Raw genomic sequence first — 20,150 nt, 5'->3', positions numbered from 1 at the left:
TCTGGAAGCTTCATCCCAAAGGGGACCCACCTATATGAGGTGTCAGTCGGCCCCTACTGGGAGGTGTCTCCCAGTCAGGCTACACAGGGTTCAGGGACCCACCTGAGGGGGCAATCTCTGTTTTCAGAGCTCAAACACCATGCTGGGAGAACCACTGCTGTCTTCAGAGCTGTCAGGCAGGGACGTTTAAGTGTGCAGAAGTTGTCTGCTCCCTTTAGTTCAGCTAAACCCTGCCCACAGAGGTGGAGTCTAGAGGCGGTAGGTCTTGCAGAGCTGCAGTGGGCTCCACCCAGTTCGAACTTCCAGGCCACTTTGTTTACCTACTCAAGCCTCAGCAATAGTGGATGCCCCTCTTCCAGCCAGGCTGCCACCTCGCAGTTTGATCTCAGACTGCTGCACTAGCAATGAGCAGGGTCCGTGGGTGTGGGACCTTCCAAGCCAGGCACAGGAGAGAATCTCCTTGTCTGCTGGTTGCTAAGACCTTGGGAAAAGCACAGCATTTGGGTGGGAGTATCCCATTTTCCAGGTACAATCTGTCACAGCTTCCCTTGGTTAGGAAAGGGAAATCCTCCAACCCCTTGCACTTCCCAGGTGGAGGCGACACCCTGCCCTGCTTCAACTCACCCTCTGTGGGCTGCACCCATTGTCCAACCAGTCCCAATGAGATGAACCAGGTACCTCAATTGGAAATGCAGAAATCACCCATCTTCTTGGTGAATCACTCTGGGAGCTGCAGACCAAAGCTGTTCATTTTCAGCCATCTTGGAATGGATCCGTCCTCTGACTTGTTTGAGCAGTGTTTTGTAGTTCTCCTTGGAGAGCTCTTCCTGCTTTGGCTCTCAGCTTGACTGTTGTTGGTGTATGGAATGTTAGGGAGTTTTGCACATTGATTTTGGATCCTGAGACTTTACTGAAGTTGTTAATCAGCTTAAGGAGCTTTGGGGCTGAGACCATGAGGTTTTCTAGATATAGGATCATGTTGTCTGCAAACAGGGATAGTTTGACTTCTTATCGTCCTATTTGGATGCCCTTCTGTTGCCTGATTGCCCTAGCCAGGACATCCAATACTATGTTAAATAGGAGTGGTGAGAGACGACATCCTTGCCTTGTGCCAGTTTTCAAGGGGAATGCTTCCAGGTTTTGCCATTTACTATGATGTTGGCTGTGGGTTTGTCATAGATGGCTCTTATTATTTTGAGGGATGTTCCCTCAATACCTAATTTACAGGGAGTTTTTAACATGAAGGAGTGTTGAATTTTATTAAAATCCTTTTCTGTGTCTATTGAGATAATCATGTGGTTTTTGTCTTTAATTCTGTTTACATGAGGAATCACATTTATCAATTCGCATATGGTGAACCAACCTTATATCGCAGGGATAAAGGCTACTTGATTGTGGTGGATAAACTTTTTGATGTGCTCCTGGATTTGGTTTGCCAGCATTTTGTTGAGGATATTTGCATCCATGTTCATCAAGGATATTGGCTTGAAGTTTTCTTTTTTTGTTGCATCTCTGCCAGGTTTTGGTATCAGGATGATGCTCGTAAGCCTCATTGAATGAGTTAGGGTGAAGTCCCTCCTCCTCTATTCTGGGAATAGTTTCAGCAGGAATGATACCAGGTCTTCATTTTTTACCTTGTAGAAAAATTGACATGGTAAGATAGCTTGGTAGACATGAAATCAGAAGTGGGGGAGTTAGTTTGATTATCTTAGAGGAGGCATTCTTCATCACTGTAGGGGAAAAAAACTTTCAAGGAAATGGTGTACTTGAGTCCACAGGCCAAGGCACCTTCTTTCCCCAGAGCATGCTAGAGATACATTGACAGATTATTTTAGTTGCCTTTTTTATTCTATGTAGATGACCCCATCCCCGCCATATTCACATATTCCTTCTTCACTCAGGGTACAAAATTGAGTAGGACACTACTTTCTGAGTCATATGCTGGATTTGAGGAGATACTGAAGCCACAAGACTGAAAGAACTTTTAAAGTGTGGGTGATTTGGCTAAAAGCTACTCTCATCTATGATATATTCATCTTACTAGTTTTGCTCTCAGAGGAAATTCCTGTTTCCAAGGTAAAGGAACCTTTCTCTAACTCCTCCTACCTTCCTCCTCACTAAATGGGTACAGAAAATATGCTTGGAAAAAAGCACAGGGGACCCTTATATTGCCATTCTGAAATATCAGTAGTATCTGTCACATTTTGACAGGAACTAGATACTAATCAATTTATAAGATTGAGTTTTCATGTATCTAAAGTGCAGATACTCTGTGTTGATGGTTAAAGAGAAAGCCAGCTGGTTAGGTGTCAGATGATCTGGTTAGGTGACAGTGTTACCGTAGACATTTAATTGCATGACCATATCTTATCCAGATGGCATTTCTCACTTACACTGATACATAACCCCAGAGGGACAGAGGGGCAGATGTCAAATTTCTCTCAAAATAAAACTTTGAGTCCACTCAAAGTCTACCAAGTGAGACTTTACAATTCTGCCCAAAGAGTACAGAAATTACATTGATCTGGCAAGAAAGAATGAATGGGAACCCAAAGGTAGCTGCTTGAGTTAATCAGGTTGGCGAGTGGTTAGCAGGGTGCTAGAGTGGACATTAAACCAGGGTGCAACATTAAACCACCAGTGCACAACTTCCTAAGTACCCAATGTTCACCTTCCCAGCTCCTAGTATCTTTGACACTTTACTCTTAACTGGAAACCCTCTGTACATTTTTTCCTCTTTGACTCAAAGCCTTTAGAACTCTCAAGCTCAAGCAATCCCCTCCTGCCTTAGCCTCCTGAGTAGCTGGGACCACAAGCACATGCCACCACACCTGGATAACTTTTAAATTTTTTGTAGAGATAGGGTGTCTCCCTATGTTGCCCAGGTTAGTCTCGAACTCCTGGGCTTAAGTGATTCTTCTGCCTTGGCCTCCCAAAGCACTGGGGTTATGACCCACCATGCCTGGCCCCACATCTTGCTTTTCACATAATGAAATGTTTTGAAGACAGTTTGCATCAACATTCATAGATCTAGCTCAGTCTTTTTCATGTCTGCATAGAATTATGTAGTATGAATGTAGTAGAATTTATATATCCAGACACCGGTTGATGACCTTTAGTCATTTTTAGTCTTTTGCCATTACAAACAATACTGCACTGAATGTCGCGATCTATGCACCATTTTTTCACATATTCATAAGTAGCAGGTTACATTTCTAGAAGTAGAATTCTTCAGTCAAAGGATATATATGCTTTACCCTTTGATAGATGTTACTCAATTGCCTCCCCGTCAAAGAGGTTCTACAAATTTTTACTCCTACCAACATACAAGAAGTATCTGTTTTCCCAAATCTTTGTCAACTTATGTCATTTCTTTACTGAATTTACAGTAAAATTCACTTTTTTAAGGTGTAAAGTTCTATGAATTTTGACAAATATATAAAGTTATTTAACCACCACCACAATCAAAATCTAGAATATTTATCTTATTTCCAAAAGCTCCTTTGTGGCCTTTTGTAGTCAATCCTCTGTCCCCATCCTGAGCCTTTGCCTACTGATCTAATTTCTGTTCTTAGTTTTGCCTTTTCCAGAATATCATATCAACGAAAGCATGAAGTAAATAGCCTATTTGAATCTGGTTTCTTTTACTTAGCATAATGCTTTTGAGATTCATACATGTTGTTACATTTATCAGTAGTTTATTCTTTTTCTCTATTGCTGAGTAGAATTTCACTGTATGATTGTTCCCAATTTGTATACATTTGCCAGTTGATAGCATTTGGATTGTTTTGAGGTTTTGGCAATTATGAATAAAGCAGTTAGAAATATTTAGGTACATATCTTTGTGTGGACATAGGTCTTTGCTTTCCTCAGGTAAATATCTCAGTATGGGATTGCTCAATTTTATGGTGAGTTTACATTTAACTTTATAAGAAACTGCCAAACACTTTTTCAAAGTGACTTTGTTATTTTCCATCCCTAGCAGCAAGGCACAAGTGTTTCAGTTGCTCTGCATTCTTACCAACATTTCATATTGTCAATATTTAAAAAAATTTGGCCATTCTAATAAGTGTGTAGTGAATATTATGTATTTATCAAACTTTAAAAACGTTGCTATTCTGAAAATAACTTTTTTCATTTACATTTCTTTAATTAAGGGTAGTTAGAATACATTTAATATGTTGATAACCCATATATTTCTTTTTCTTTGCTTTGCCTATTCATCTTCTTTGCCCATTTTTCTGTTACGTGAGCTGATCATTTTCTTAATGATTTTTAAATGATGCTTATATGTTAGTGAATCCAACTATTTCATAATTGTTGCAAACATTTTTTTCTGTTTGTCATTTTTTACTTTGATTTGTTAACTTACAGAAATACAATTTACAAATTTTGAAGAGAAGAGGAGACTTTATTTCTTATAAAAGGTTACAGCCTGCAGGATGGCCATTCTGACAGGTTGGGAAGTATAGCCTCCAGTCAGAAGCCAGAAACATACTTGGAGGGAGGGGCAAAGGGAACAAGAATTTACACAGAGCTGGTGGCCAGATATACATATTCAATAAGCTATAGAAGGATTCATGAATATTTATGAAGGGAGAACCATCTGCATGTGTAATTGAGCCTTCTGCTTCTCCATGTTCAGAAAATGGTGGTGATCTTAGATGGAGTTTTTGGCCCTCTGACATCAAAAGGTGAAGCAGAGGATGTAAAAATACTAGCTACCTATTCTTCATAGACCGGCCAGAACCACCCCATGGTTAGTGATCTCTTATCAGGCAGAAAAGGTGGGGCAGCACAAGGGAGTCGATTGATATCAGTGGTGGAGCCTTTTGAAAGGGCTGGTTTCTGTTAGGCCCTTGAGAAGGAAAGCCTAATCCTAGTTAGCAAGGGAGAGGGTCTGAGCCCCTCCCACCCTCCATTCCATCTTGGCCGAGAATGCAGTTTTCAAGGTTTCTCTGGGGTCCCCTTGGCCAAAAGATGGTCTGGTCAGTGAGTTGAGGGGCTTAGAATTTTATTTTGTATAGCTTATAGCACACTTTTCTAAGTAATATTTGTATGTAACCTCTAAATTTTGTACCTCATTGGTGCAAAAATAAGGTGGTAGAAATGAGAGAGTTTATAAAGGCAAGGTATATGAGACAAGACTATAAGGCTAGGCACCCTGGTTGAGTCAGTTCACCCTGCTTCCACTATTACCCAACACTAGAGATACATGGCCAATACAGATTTTCTTGCTTTTTCTCACCATCTGCAAGTAACCAAGGCTTGTTGACAAATGCAGCTGCTTTGAGAAAGCATAGAGTCCCCAGGGCACAATTTTTCAATTTCAGATGTGGAAGAAGACTCGTTTAGTGGAAGCAATGTGCTTATTGCTGAGGCCATCAATACACCAGATTGTTACGCCTTTTGGCTGGGACACAGGGAATTCCTGTCTGCAGTGTCAGTGACATCACTTTGCCGGAAACAGCCTTCCTCACTGCCAACCCTACACTTAAACATGGGATTCCACACTGACCACAAAGGCCTATTATGCTCAATGCAATCTATGGGCAAAAGAATTCAGGGGAGGCTAGAAGGGGTGAGAGGAAGAGAGAATAGATGGTTTGGTAGGAGGAAGTGGAAGAATCAGGGAAGAGGACTCCTTTGCTTCCTCATTTCCCACACACAGAGCCTCTGTCAGCATTTGATTTTTGCGATCATTAACATTTTTAGAGTCAGGTACAACCAAGTGCAAAGTCAGTTATGTGAGTTATGTGCTGCTAATCTGAGAAGAGCATGTTGCCCAAGAACTGTGGGTGGGGAGCCTCAGGTTGGCTGAATCTGATTTGCAGGAAGAGCTTGTTCTGCATCCCCAACCACATCTACACTATTTAGATATCACCAAATAGGCTCTCCCCACCCAAAACTGAGTTTCAAGGGGTCCACTCAGTATCAGCCAGGCTACGTTGTTAAAATACATGCAATCGTTTTCTAACTAAGAAGCTGCAAACTGAGAATAATCGGCTAATTAAAAGTTCAAAGAGTGGAAATAAAATAGCATTAAAAAGAGCCAGTAAATTCCTCTGATGTCTGTGGTTCAAGAGATCAGTGGAACAGGACATGGGTTATTTACTCCATTACCCTGTCTTTCTACCTTTCTTTTCATTCTCACCCCCACGCCTTCCCTTCCCTCTTATTTCCTGGCTCTATTTTCTTGCCTGTGTCTCCCAACCCAATGTCCATCTTATTTTTCCTCCTTCTCTTTTGCCTTTCCCTTTAACTACCTGATTATCATTGAGGTCTTTAGGATCAAAGTTTGTCTTTAGCAGTTGTGTTTCTCTTGATGTTTGTGCCGACTTCTTTAAGTAAAATATAGACAGGAAAAAGCCCACTAAATTAAACTGCTTTATCCTTGAATGTGACTCTGGATTGGTTAATTGGAGAAATATGGGGTGGGGGTAGAATAAGACCTTTCCATTTAGATAGAATTTTGGACTAGTGCTTTTGCATTGAGTCAGCTGAGAAAGAATAAAACTGAAAAATTTCTACACATCTCTAATGCAGGACAATGATTTAAGGCATTGAAGTGGAATTGAGACACTTGGATCAAATCCCTGTTCTGCCATGTGTAAGGTGTATGACTTGGGCAAGTCCCTTAAGTTTCCTGAGAATCACAGTCTCAGCCTTTTGTCACTTAACTGTAAGCTTCTGACTGTCAGGGATCAGATTCATGATTTCAAAAGGTAGGACATTGGTGTGCTCAGTGAGAACAGTCCAGACAACCCTTCCAGTCAAATCCTCAATGTTGGTCACTTTTTATTTCTGGATAATGAGATTGGCTACCACATAGCAGTACTGGTAGCACAGCCCAGGCACTGTAAGAGCCTCAGTCATGTACTGTAGGGTAGGGTGGTGGTTGAAAGCCTGGACCTTGAAGCCAGAATGTCCGTGTTTAATTCCTGGCCCTGTTACTGGTGGCAGCTATCTGGGCAAGCGTATCCATACAGGTCTGCAGTGACCTCAATTCTTGCCTCCTCAGAAGAAAGAATTTGAGGGGCATAAAGTAGAAAAAGAGACTGAGTCAAGTTTCAGAGCAGGACTGGAAGTTTATTGAAAAGGCTTTAGAACAGGAAAGAAAGGAAAGAACCCTTAGAAGAGATCCAAGTGGGCAACTTGGAGAACAAACACCATGTTCAACTGTGATCCTAGGACTTTATAGGCTGCCATCTTGAGCCCTTTTCCCGTGATTCTTCCCTTAGGGTGGGCTGCCTGCACACGCAGTGCCCTCCTCACCTTTGTGAATTGAGCATACAGTGTGTTTAGGAAGTTGTGTGCATGCTCATCTGAGGCTTTCTTTCCTTTTCCGGTGGAGTGCTTCTGGCAAGTCATCTTCCTCCATTTGTCTCTTAATGTGCATGCCCAGGAAGTTGCTTCTCCCTGGTGCCTGAATTCAATGAGCACTTTAATGTTACAGCTGTGGATCAGCAGGAGATTTTCTGTCCCTGGCTCCAGCTACCAAATTACCATTTTTGGAGAAGCAATGTGATCATTGTCAAACCATCACCTGACATTTCTAGTGGGTGGGGGAGAAGAGCCCTTTCCTGCCATGTCTGTCTAACTACTTGTAACAGTGCAACATTTACATCAGTGTAACTTTGGGAAGTTACTTAATCTCTCTGTGACTCAGTTTCCTCATCTGTAAACTAACGATAATTATAATAGTGACTGTGAGTGTGACTTTATTTGAAATATAGTAGGGTGTTCGGAGATGTAGTAATTAAGCTAAGGATCTTGAGATGAAATCATCTTGAATTTAGGGTGGGCCCTGAATCTGATGACTGGTGTCCTTATAAGAGAAAGGAGAAGAAAACTTGACAGATAGAACAACAGGGGAAAAGGCCATGTGAAGACAGAGGTGGAGATTGCAGTGATGCAGCCACAAGCAGAGGAATGCTAAGAAGCTGAAAAAGACAAGAAAGACATCTCTTCCAGAACCTTCAAAGGAAGCATGCCCCTGCTGATACCTTAACTTTTGGACTTCAGGCCTCTAGAATTATGAAAGAATAAATTTCTGTTTGAAGCCAGCAAGTTCATGGTAACTTGTTGTGGCAGTCCTAAAAAGCTGATACAGATTTTATAGAGAAGACGATAGTATTACATGCACCTTATAGGACTGTAGTGAAGGCTAAATTAATGGCTGCATTTAAAGTGCTAAGAGTAGAATCTGGAATACAGTAAGAACTCTTTAGTGTAGGCTATTATGTGTTGTTAGCTCATTGAAGCTTACATAGCAACCCTATGAAGCAGATACTGTTGTGACTCCCATTCTGCACGTGAGGAAATGGAGGCTTACAGAGACTAAGCAAAGGTAAGCTTATCTGAACTCTGCTCTAACTTGAACCATCCCCCAGAAGTCTGTGGAGTTTGACTATCTGCTGATGGATCCTGATGATTGTTGGCTCGGTGACTGTTCCTGATGACGGTCCCTCAGAAAAGACTCTCCAGTTCTAAGCCATGAAGAATTATAGAAGGTATTGAGAAGGTTGTCTCATGTGATTATGTTTACTCCTCCTGGATGTGTCTGCCCAGACCTGGTTTTGGCACAAGCTCTGCTCTGATGGAGCCAGGCTCTGTCCACACTTGGCTGTGTGGCCTGATCTCATTTGGGTAGCCTCAGCACATCATTACCACAAGAGGCAGGGATGTGCCACCCTAAAAGGCCACACCCTCACTCTCCATTGACTTCAACAGTCCCCAATGGTTCCTTGTTCACCCCTAAGTTGCTGAGCGTGGATTATACGAATGACATTAGAAGTAAGTCACATCACTCAGAATAAGGCAAAGCCCTCACTAGTGCCCTCAAGGCCTTATGAGCAGGGCACCCCATTGTTCCTTTGACCAGTTCCTGCTACTCTCCCCTCAGGGCCTTTCCGTGTACAGTTCCAGTTTCTGTAAAACTCTTGCCTCAGAGGTATGCAGGCTTTCTCCCTGCAATAGAAATCACCTTCTCAGGCCAGTCCTAATCACCACATCCTTCCTTTTTACTTTCCTTGCTTTTTCTTCCTCCTCAGCACTTAAAATTATGTAATACACTGTAAATTTTACTTGTTTATCTTGCTTATTGTATTTCTCTCCAAACTAGAATATAAGCACCATGAGGACAGGGACATTTCTCACTTTGGGTTATTGCTGTAGCTCAGAGCCTAGGGCATATCTAGTTCATAGTAATAATGTATTCAATAAGTAATTATTGAGTGACCAATTGAAAAAATGAATGAGGCATAGCCCCCTCTCCAACAACTATAGAAGTCCCAAACTGAAATGGTTCAAACTATATCTAGAGGTAGCACATGAAGAGAGGACTACTGACATAACTGAGCTTTGTAGAGTGTGGGGGGAACATAGCTTCCAACTGAGCTTGATTTTGAAGGAGACAAAAAGACTTGGAGAATGACGGGAATGGAATTACAAATGAAGGAAGTCCCATGCTGAAAAAAATTCAGAGAATCCAAAATTCATTCATCCATCCATCCATCCATCCATCCATCCATCCATCCATCCATTCATACAACATGGGATATACCAATGAACAAGCCAGAAAAAAGTCCCTGCCCTAGGGAACTTACATTCTAGTAGTCATAATGTCAGGAATTCTCATCTTGGAGCCAAACAGATCTGTTGGTTGGAATGGTAAAATGAGAAGGGCTGAAATTTCTGAAGGGCTTGGAGGTCTAGGTAGACCAGTGTGGCTTTCATCTGGCACACAGCAGGCCATAGGTTCTTGATAAGGTAGAGTCTTAGGAACGTCAATTGTGGAAGATTTCTATAGCCACATGAAGGAGGGATTCTGATAGGGAAGAGAAAAAGTGTGGGAGTCACCAGAAAGGGCCATTGTAGAAGATCAGATATGAGGTAAGGGTGACTGGAATCAGGGGATGTGGATATCATTGTGGAAGAAGGTGGGTCTAAGGGGCTTGGGATGAAATAACTGAGATACGATCTTCAAGCCCCTGAGTGTGAGAACAACCTACATATGTATCCTCAAGAAGAGCTCCCTGAAGGAGAAGAAGGAAGGTAGCAGGGGTGGTGTAGAGACTTTGACTCTGGGAGTTGGAGGAATGACAAGGCCAGATTAGGACCAGTCTTCTGAGCTACAGTGATTGTTCCATCATTAGGCTATGTAAACACAGGAAGGACCACAACATTCCTTGGATGTTTGCTCACCAATGTTTGTCCACATTTGCTGTTTTGTTCTCTATATGACAAGAAAAGTTCAGTCCAGATGTGACCCATAACAAATTGGAAACAATTTGAATCTAGTCAGTCACATTGGATCTGCAAAGCAAAACTTGTTTTTGCCTGAAATCCACCACATCTGTCAACACCCTAAATCTATTTATTAATGGAGTAACATTTTAAAATGTTATATTTTTGTTATCACAGAGTAGCAATGCTGGGATTTCTCTGTACAACAGAATTTTGACTATGGACAAAATTAAATTATTCATTTGTTTGTTTTGGAGACAGGGTCTCACTCTGTTGCCCAGGCTAGAGTGCAGTGGTGTGATCTTGGCTCACTACAACTTTGGTGTCCTAGGCTCAAGTGATCCTCCCATCTCAGCCTCCCAAATAGCTGGGACTATAGGCCTACAAGCACTTGCCACCATGCCTGGCTAATTTTTGTATTTTTTTTTTGTAGAGTCAGATTTTCACCATGTTACCCCCCAGTCTCAAACTCCTGGACTCAAGAGATCCACCCACCTTTGCCTCCCAAAGTGCTGGGATTACAGGTGTGAGCCACCGCACCCTGCTGAAATTAAATAATTCTGATTTTCACCTTAGTGTGATTGTAACTGGACATCATGATGGCTGTTTCTATAAGAATCAAAAGAACCTTTGCTTCCTTTGATTCGTATAAAAATCTTGAAGGTATTTTTCCTCTGACACAGCTAATTGGTTTGAAATCAGCCTGTGTTTTTTCAAAGCTTGGGTTTCCTTCAGTTTTGTCTCTGTCAGGTGACGAGTTGAAGTTAATATTACCTTGCTCTCTCACTTTAAGCAGAAAATTCCTCTCCCTTGTCTCATCACATGAAAAGAAAAAAATGCAAAGGAAGTGGCAGTCTTAAATTCTCCAGTACAGTAAGCCAATTCAAAGGGAAAACAATGATAACACTTTGCCATTGGATATTTTTGGAAAATCGTTTGTTGAAATTCTGTTTCAAAATACCATTTCACATTGTATGACAGAAACCACATTTCTGTTATCCACAAGGCAAATGAAGGGCTTTTCAGGGGGAAGACAATCAATGTGAATTTTCCATAACAGAGCTTGACTGTGGCAGTCATGGGGTCTGAAAGCACTCTAGGGGTCCAAGAAGAAGGGGCATTTACCTAAGTAATTCTATTTTTATGAGCACATCCAAGATATGTCAACCTGCACCCCACCTCTAGCACCTCTTCTCTGGCACCACTTCTGAGATGACTCTCCTGCTTCCTGAATGTGATCAGGGCTTTTGAAAACTGGCTTTCATATAGTCCATGGAAGACAGCATTTTAATTACTGCTCTCTGGAAAACGTAGTCAGTTACATGAAAAACAAACTTAACCATTGTGGGTTTTTTGGTAATAAAACATTTGAAAATCACTTATGGAAAATTCCTAAATTTTCTCTCTGACCTAAAAGTCTTTTAGGATGAAAGGCTTCCATATATTCTGGTAACCTGGATATCATTGCAAAAGCTGGGAAAATGTGGAAAAGTGTATATCCAACTCCTCAGTGACAAGAAGAAGTTAGTAAATATTCTCGTTAGGAAAAGGAAGAAATAATTATAGTCACATCAAGTTGGTTCCCACCTCTGGGCTCTTGCAGTTTCTGTTCCTTCTTCCTCTTATGTTCTTACTCCCTCTCCAGGCTGGTGTTTTCTCCTCAAATGTCACCCTCTAGGTCTCAGCTCAAATGTCATCTTCTGAGAGAGGCTTTTTTGACCCTCAATCTGATACCTTTCCCTTCATTCCCAATTCTACTGCAAGTCACTCTATCACGTTCCTTGGTTTGAATTTCTTCTTAGCACATATCATGATATCATGACCTGATATGACCTATTTGCGTGCTTCTTTTCTGGTTTATCTTTCTCCCTAACTAGAATGTAAATTCCAAAGAGCAGAGGCCTTATCAGTTTTTCTTTTTTTTATTGTAGTAACTTGGATGCTAAGAATAGTGCCTGAAATGGCCATGGAAGGAAAATGAGATAGCAAGATTGTCATATTTACAAAACAAAAGAAGTTAATAGATAGACCTTTTGAATAGCTTGAGGGAGTAAAACATTCAAAATTTTATTATGGTAGAAACATTGCTACAATTTGTTTGTTGTTATATTTATAATTGGTTGTTATATTTATAATTATTTATCCAAAGGACATGCTAGCTAGGGCTGTGTTTGTCAACATCACAACATTGGGAACCAAAATGGGGTGCCCTTAGAGGGTTCTTTTCCAGATTCCAGAACACTGGCATCAAAGAGGACATCTCTCCCATACCAGTTTTATCAGGATGTTTTAGCTTCACGTAATTAAAATCCTGACTCTAATTGGGTCAAAGCATTAAGTCTTGTGGAAGGATGGACTCAGCATTTGTTGATTTAGCAGCTTAAAATGCCATCAAGGACTCACATTCTCTACATCTCTCTGCTCTGCCATCATTGGATGTCATCCCTTCCAGGCAGGACAATATTTAAGGATGAAGAGAGAATGTTTTCTTTTTTCCCTAGACTTGCCCCAGAAGACTTCCTCCAGGGTCACATGGACCATAATTAGGTGGCATACCCATTGTTAAACCAATCACTGGTGAGGGAATGAAATTACACAGACAAATCCATCCCTGAGCTTGGAGGAAAAGCAAGCATCTGAACAAAATGGAGGTTCTTTTGGGAAGGGAGAAGTGGGGAAGTGCTGTATATTTCATCTGCTCTTCCTTGTTTGGAAGCAATAGATAATGATGTTGCTAAAACTTTTTCTCCTAAATTTTGCATTGTTTGGTCTGGTGGGTAAAGACTGCCTCAAGATTCTGGGGATTGAGGTGGATTGGAGACCCATACCTTAATCCAGGCTTAGAGTTGAATTAAGTTCAAGCTTCTGCTCAAGAGCTTCAGGGGGAGCTCCCATTTCAGTGCCCAGCCAGCTTCTACTGACAACGGGGGAAAGAGAAAGAGGAGACCTGGGCTCCTCTTTTAGCTTTTTGATCCCACCCTCTGTCCTTAGAGAAGTATAAACTATTCTAGAGAACCCATCTCATTTCCATATGCTTTTTAATTATGTTATCTTGTCCTTTCTTCCCAAAGCATAAGGAAAACATTTGGGGATAGTTTGGGGAGTTGAGAGAGGAGGAGATTGAGTTGTCAAAATGGAGGGAATGGTGCAACCATTTCATTTCCTGTTTGCTTCCTCTATGCAATCTGTTTACATCTGACCAAAGTAGCTTTTGCCTTTTTTTTTTTTGAGAGGGAGTTCACTCTGTCGCCGCGCTGGAGCACAGTGGTGCGATCTTGACTCACAGCAACCTCCGCCTCCTGGGTTCAAGTGATTCTCCTGCCTCAGCCTCCTGAGTAGCTGGGACTGCAGGTGCACGCCACCACGCCCATCTAATTTTTGGATTTTTAGTAGAGACGGGATTTCACCATGTTGGCCAGGATAGTCTTGATCTCTTGACCTCGTGATCCACCCACCTCAGCCTTCCAGAGTGGTGGGATTACGGCCGTGAGCCACGGCGCCCGTTTTTGGTTTTTAATTTTTTTCAGACAGAGTCTTGTTCTGTCACCCAGGCTGGAGTGCAGTGGCGTGATCTTGGCTCACCGCAACCTCCACCTCCTGGGTTCAAGTGATTCTCCTGCCTCAGCCTCCTGAGTAGCTGGGATTACAGGCGCCCACCACCACGCCTGGCTAATTTTTGTATTTTTGATAGAGATGAGGTTTCACCATATTGACCTGGCTGGTCTCGAGCTGCTGGCCTTGAGATCCACCTGCCTTGGCCTCCCAAAGTGCTGGGACTACACGCGTGAGCCATGACGCCCAGCCACTTTTGCCTTTATATAACTCTACTATTGGAGCCTTTTTAATGTCCCATGACAGAATGAGACTAAAGACAAAATAAATAAGATAATATGAATTATGATCCAAAATGTTCAAGACTCCTCAGCCTCTATGCCATTACTAATCATTTACTATATAAGGGTGGTTTAAATGCAAGGGGTATGTATGTCAAGCCAGGAAATGTCATGGAATAGCGGGATTTGTTGTTTGATGATACATTATTAATACTTTTTAACATCTTAAACATTTTGTGGTAGATTTCAAAAATGAGGAGGGCTATCCTTGTTTTTTGTTATTTGTTACTTGTACCTTGATAGATCTGTATTACTTGTTAAACAGCCAATTTGGGGCTCTTCTCACTCCTCATTCCATATCTGATCACTGACCTAGTTTTGTCCTTGCCACAGCCACTAACTCAGTCTTGGCCTTTGTCAAAGTACAAACAAATCCTTTTGCTCTTGAATTATTTCCCAATTACTTTGTAAGTGCCTCATTGATAAAAAAAAGATTGGCTTTTAATCTGTCTCTGATATCTCCAGGTAGCTATTACAAGACCAGACAGAAAGGGGAGAAAATCAGTGTTTTGATTTCTTGTTGGTATTTTTTTTTTCTGCTTTTGGTTTTAGAGTCTAACGTGAAGACATTTTGCTCCAAGAATATCCTAGCTATCCTTGGCTTCTCCTCTATCATAGCTGTGATAGCTTTGCTTGCTGTGGGACTGACTCAGAACAAAGCATTGCCAGAAAACATTAAGGTAAGTCAAATATGTGTGTGTGTTTGTGTGTATCTAAGAGGGGATCTGGGTGGGACAGGGGGAAGAGGGTTAAGGTATGTAGAGCATAGGGGAGGAGTTGAGGTTCTAACAGCCCAGGGACAAGTCAATTTCCACTGGATTAGGGTAGTAAAATGGAAATAGATGCTCATTCTAGAAGAGTAAATGCCTTGAATCAATTAGTGGTGGGAAGATAACTGCCTTTATGATTGTTTAGCAAACTCATTAAATTGATACTCTGGCAGAGATTAATGCTTTATTCAGCTCATCCAGATCTGTGTAATACTATGCCAAGATTCTATATTCTAGTATATTTCCACTTCTTCATCATGGGTGAATCACAATACTGCACTCTGTTCTTTTTACTTCATTATTATCACTATCACCAAAACAATACGTTTATTATACAGCTCTGTATAAAGTACTATGGAAGTCAGAGATTGTGGAGAAGACATGTATCTTATCTCCAAATATAGTAAAGAATCAACAAAATCAATAAAAGCAAATCAGAAAACATATGTGTATCAAGTATAGTCATTTGAAATGAATTCATGGATAGGCAGATTTCTTGTGACTTTTTTTTTTTTTTTTTTTTGAGACAGAGTCTCGCTCTGTCACCCAGGCTGGAGTGCAATGGCTGGATCTCAGCTCACTGCAAGCTCCACCTCCTGGGTTCAAGCCATTCTCCTGCCTCAGCCTCCCAAGTAGCTGGGACTACAGGCGCCCGCCACCTCGCCCAGCTAGTTTTTTGTATTTTTTAGTAGAGACGGGGTTTCAGCGTGTTAGCCAGGATGGTCTTGATCTCCTGACCTCGTGATCCGCCCATCTTGGCCTCCCAAAGTGCTGGGATTACAGGCTTGAGCCACCGCGCCCGGCCTCTTGTGACATTTCTACATTTGAACAACTAGTTACTATCATTAAAGATCATTAGGATCATTAACTTTAATGTATTTCTGTTTTCTTTCCAGTTCATCAAAGTAAAATTTCAGACATGAATATCTCACAAGTACTTTGTAATATGGTCATTATATTTTTTAATCTGTTAATTAAAAAGCATGTGGTAAATAAAAATTTATATTATAGATATACCATTTTAAACTTTCACTGAAATTATAGTAACAAATATATAAGGGCTCAGATGATACCAATATACTAATAAGCATGTATGTCTATGTGGGCAGTAATATATCCAAAAGTTAACTTGACCATGGAGGCCTGGGAATACACATGTAGAAGTATATTCTCTTGTATTTGAAGATGTTGAACTGGGAGCCTGGAAGGATGGTTGCATATGCCAGGCCTCTGAAACTTTTGACATCCACCCAAATCACTGTATAGCAGAGGCGTGGGTGTCACACTGGCATCTTTTTGTCAAGTTCAACCCAGTGGTGCTGTGTACAGCAGTCCCTTTGTCAAGACAGAAAGCTGATACTATCTCATTGTTAAGGGTCGCTTGCCTTTTAATATTGAGTGATGTTTCCTTGGCAAAACTTCACTCACAGTTGAAGTCTCATGACATCTTGGTTCCATTATTTGTTTACCAGTTCCAGAAATACATGATTGCCTTCTTAATTTGACCTTTTTACATGTTCAGTATTGCATCATTGGAGAGGGAGATGCCTAGCAGGCAAAATCCATGACAAACTTGAGTTATGTTCCCAAGAATATGTGTGGTCATGGACGACCTTCCCTCATTCACAGTGGTCTCCTTCAAGTCTGTTGTGCTTCTGCATTGTTATATGGGCCTGGCAAAATGGAACAAGGTCTTTGGCGTTCTTTAAATAAAAGGGAGGAGTATTGAAGAGCAGTCATTGGCATCTGAAGTGAATCTTTTTAATAATATCACTGATTTATTTTATATAAAGATAGTTTTATATATGCAAACTAGTCATTTGTTGAAGTTATATAATTTTAGTAAGATTCCTGGCATATACTAGGGGCAAAATATTTCAGAAACTTGTATTCTGGTGATGGCTTTAAACCAGATGTGCTGTCCAATTTGATAGCCACTAGCCACATTCAGCTCTTTACACTTAAGTCAATTAAAATTAAATAAAATAAAAAATTCTGTCCCTGTGTTGCACTAGCCACATTTCAAGTGCTCAATAGCCACACATGGCTGGTGGCTACTGTATTGGACAACACAGATATAGAATATTTCCATTGCTGTAGAAAGTTCTACTAGGCATTGCCAATTTAAAGCATACTCTTGAATCATAACTCTGAAGTCATTCAAAACCAACTTTAATGAATAAGGTGTATGATAAGACATTTTATAAAATCTAGAATAAGAAACAAAAAAACTGTTTTTCTTGCATGGTTTGTACACTAGTACCAGGATCATCCCAAATATCATGGGCTACTAAACTGGTTTGAGTAGTTTATTGAAATAAATATATTTACTTCCAAAAATGACCATTTAAAAGATAACACTTATTTGGATATTTTACTAATACATGTTTTTTGTTGTTGTTGTTTGTTTTTTGTTTGGGTTTTTTTTTTTTTTTTTTTTTTTCTGAGACGGAGTTGCCCAGGATCGAGTGCAGTGGCGCAATCTCAGTTCACTGCAAGCTCCGCCTCCCGGGTTCACGCCATTCTCCTGCCTCAGCCTCCTGAGTACTGGGACTACAGACGCCTGCTACCATGCTCGGCTAATTTTTTTTTGTATTTTTAGTAGAGACAGGGTTTCACTGTGTCTTGATCTCCTGACCATGTGATCATCATGGTCTTGATCTCCTGACCATGTGATCCACCCGCCTCAGCCACCCAAAGTGCTGGGATTATAGGCGTGAGCCACCGCGCCTGGCTGATACATGTGTTTTAAGAACACACAATGACATGACTTTATGACCATACCTCATTCAGCAGTTCTTCATTCATTTTTTATAAATTTATGCATCGACAATTATTTATTACACCCCAGCCTGCCTGACAGAATAAGACTCTGTCTCAAAAAAAGTAAAATAAAAAATATTCATTGTCTGTGTTAGGCACTGGGCTACACAATAAGGAAAGCTGGTATATAGATGTGACTGAGCTTACCATCTGGGGACGCAAATGTATTTAATAACACAAATTATTAATTGTAATTGTGATAAATTGCCACCAAATGAAAGTTTTGGGATCAGGCAAGTCTTCCCTGAAAAAATGATATTAAAATAATATCTGAGGAATGATTGGAAGTTAGCTGGGAAAGACATAGGTAAAGGGTAGTCCAGGCAGGGCCGAGCGCAGTGGCTCACGCCTGTAATCCCAGCAGTTTGGCAGGCCAAGGCTGGCGGATTGCCTGAGCTCAGGAGTTTGAGACCATCCTGGGCAATATGGTGAAACCCCATCTCTACTAAAATACAAAAAATTAGCTGGGTGTGGTGGCACGTACTTGTCATCCCAGCTAGTTGGGAGGCTGAGGCACGAGAATCGCTTGAGCCCCAGAGGTGGAGGTTGCAGTGAGCAAAGATCATGCCACTGCACTCTAGCTTGGGCTACAGAGTTAGACTCCATCTCAAAAAAAAAAAAAAGTATTCCAGGCAGAAGGAAAGCAGATGCAAGAGTCCTGAAACAGGAAGGAGTTGGGTATCTCCTAGGAACTAGTTGGAGAGCAGGAGTGGGTCACGTGTTATATAAAGGTGGGGAGGTAGGTGGTGCAGGCCCTGCAAGACAGGTTGAGGATTTCAGTTTTAATCCTAAGAGTAGTGGGAAGCTAGTGGTATCATCAGGTTTGTTTTTGCAAAGATCACTCTGATTTCAATGAATTAGAGGGGGATGAGATGTAGGAGGATACCAGGAGGAGGCTACCAGAAAAATCTGGAAGGACAAGGAGGCTTTGGGTCTAATTTTTGAATAATTGTTTTGAGTATTGGAAAGCCAATGGGAAATGTCAAGAAAGCAGTTGGATAATCAGATTTGGACCTTTCTTTTCTGAGCAAATGTCTACTGCCGTTCTCAACAAAAATATAAAACAAGCCAAATTTCAAATTTTCAAAGAGCCACATTTTAGAAAGTAGAATAAAAGAGGTGAAAGTAATTTTAATAATATATTTTATGTAGCCCAATGTATCCAAAATATTATTTCAACATTTCATCAAAATAAAGAGTTGTTGGCTGGGTGCAGTGGCTCACGCTTATATCCCAGCACTTTGGGAGGCTGAGGCGGGTGGATCACCAGGTCAGGAGTTCAAGACCAGCCTGGCCAATATAGTGAAATCCTGTCTCTACTAAAAATACAAAAAACATTAGCTGGGCGTGGTGGTGGGCACCTGTAGTCCCAGCTACTTGGGAGGCTGGGGCAGGAGAATCGCTTAAACCTGGGAGGCGAAGGTTGCAGTGAGCCTAGATCACGCCACTACACTCCAGCCTGGGTGGCACAGCAAGACTCTGTCTCAAAAAAAAAAAAAAAAAAAAAAAAAAAAAAAAAAATTGTTTTTTGTTCGTTTGTTTGTTTTGTGAGACAGAGGAGTTTCACTCTGTAGCCCAGGCTGAAGTGCAGTTGTGCGATCTCAGCTCACTACAACTTCCGCCTCCCAGGTTCAAGCAATTCTCCTGCCTCAGCCTCCTGAGTAGCTGGGACTACAGGCGCATGCCACCACACCCAGCTAATTTTTGTATTTAGTAGAGACAGGGGTTTCACCATGTTGGCCAGGATGGTCTCGATCTCTTGACCTCTTGATCCGCCCACCTTGGCCTCCCAGAGTGTTGGGATTACAGGCATGAGTCACCACCATGCCCAGCCAAAAAAAAATTGTTAATGAGATATGTTACATTCTTTTTTCATACTATCTTCAAATTTTAACTTATGGCGTATCTCAATTCCAACTAGTCACATTTCAAGTGCTCAATTGCCAGCTATTTGTTACCCTGGTTAGATAGCACAGGCCTAGATTAAAGGTATGTCTCTGATGGCATTGATTGACTGAAGTCTTAGAAATGGACGAGGTCATCTAGGAAGGGGTTATAAAATGAGAAGACAGTCAAGGTCCAAGTCCTGAGAATCTCTATCATTTAAAGTAGGGGTCCCCAACCCCCAGGCCATGGACCAGTACAGCAGGAGGTAAGCAGCAGGTGAGCAAGCAAAGCTTCATCTGTATTTACAGTTGCTCCCCATCGTCCACTGTACTGTCTGAGCTCCATCTCCTGTCAGATCAGTGGCAGCATTAGATTCTCACAGGACCGCAAACCCTATTGTGAACTGCATGTATGTAGGATCGGGATTGCGTGCTCCTTGTGAGAATCTAATGCCGGATGATCTGTCACTGTCTCCCATCACGCCCATATGGGACTGTCTAGTTGCAGGAAAACAAGCTCAGGGCTCCTA

General features: G+C 41.4%; 1 protein-coding gene across 7 annotated transcripts in view; it reads left to right on the top strand.

The window, feature by feature from the left end:
• ENTPD1 (ectonucleoside triphosphate diphosphohydrolase 1) overlaps positions 1-20,150 on the top strand; it is a 164,045-nt gene that overhangs the window by 104,003 nt on the left and 39,892 nt on the right. For 4 of the 7 annotated variants that reach the window (XM_017894589.1, XM_017894595.1, XM_017894588.1 and 1 more), the window contains exon 2: positions 14,694-14,821. In XM_017894589.1, coding sequence (XP_017750078.1) covers positions 14,694-14,821 — 128 coding nt within the window. Of the gene's footprint in view, positions 1-8,311; positions 8,351-8,436; positions 8,514-9,876; positions 9,895-14,693; positions 14,822-20,150 lie in introns of those variants that run through there. The other 3 variants (XM_017894591.1, XM_017894593.1, XM_017894594.1) reach the window with 3 other exon arrangements.

This window comes from Rhinopithecus bieti, unplaced genomic scaffold, assembly GCF_001698545.2.
Source record: "Rhinopithecus bieti isolate Rb0 unplaced genomic scaffold, ASM169854v2 scaffold_25291, whole genome shotgun sequence".
NCBI classification, from domain to species: Eukaryota; Metazoa; Chordata; class Mammalia; order Primates; family Cercopithecidae; genus Rhinopithecus; species Rhinopithecus bieti.
Note: the sequence above shows the minus strand (reverse complement) of the source record. Positions and strands in the feature narration are given on the sequence as shown.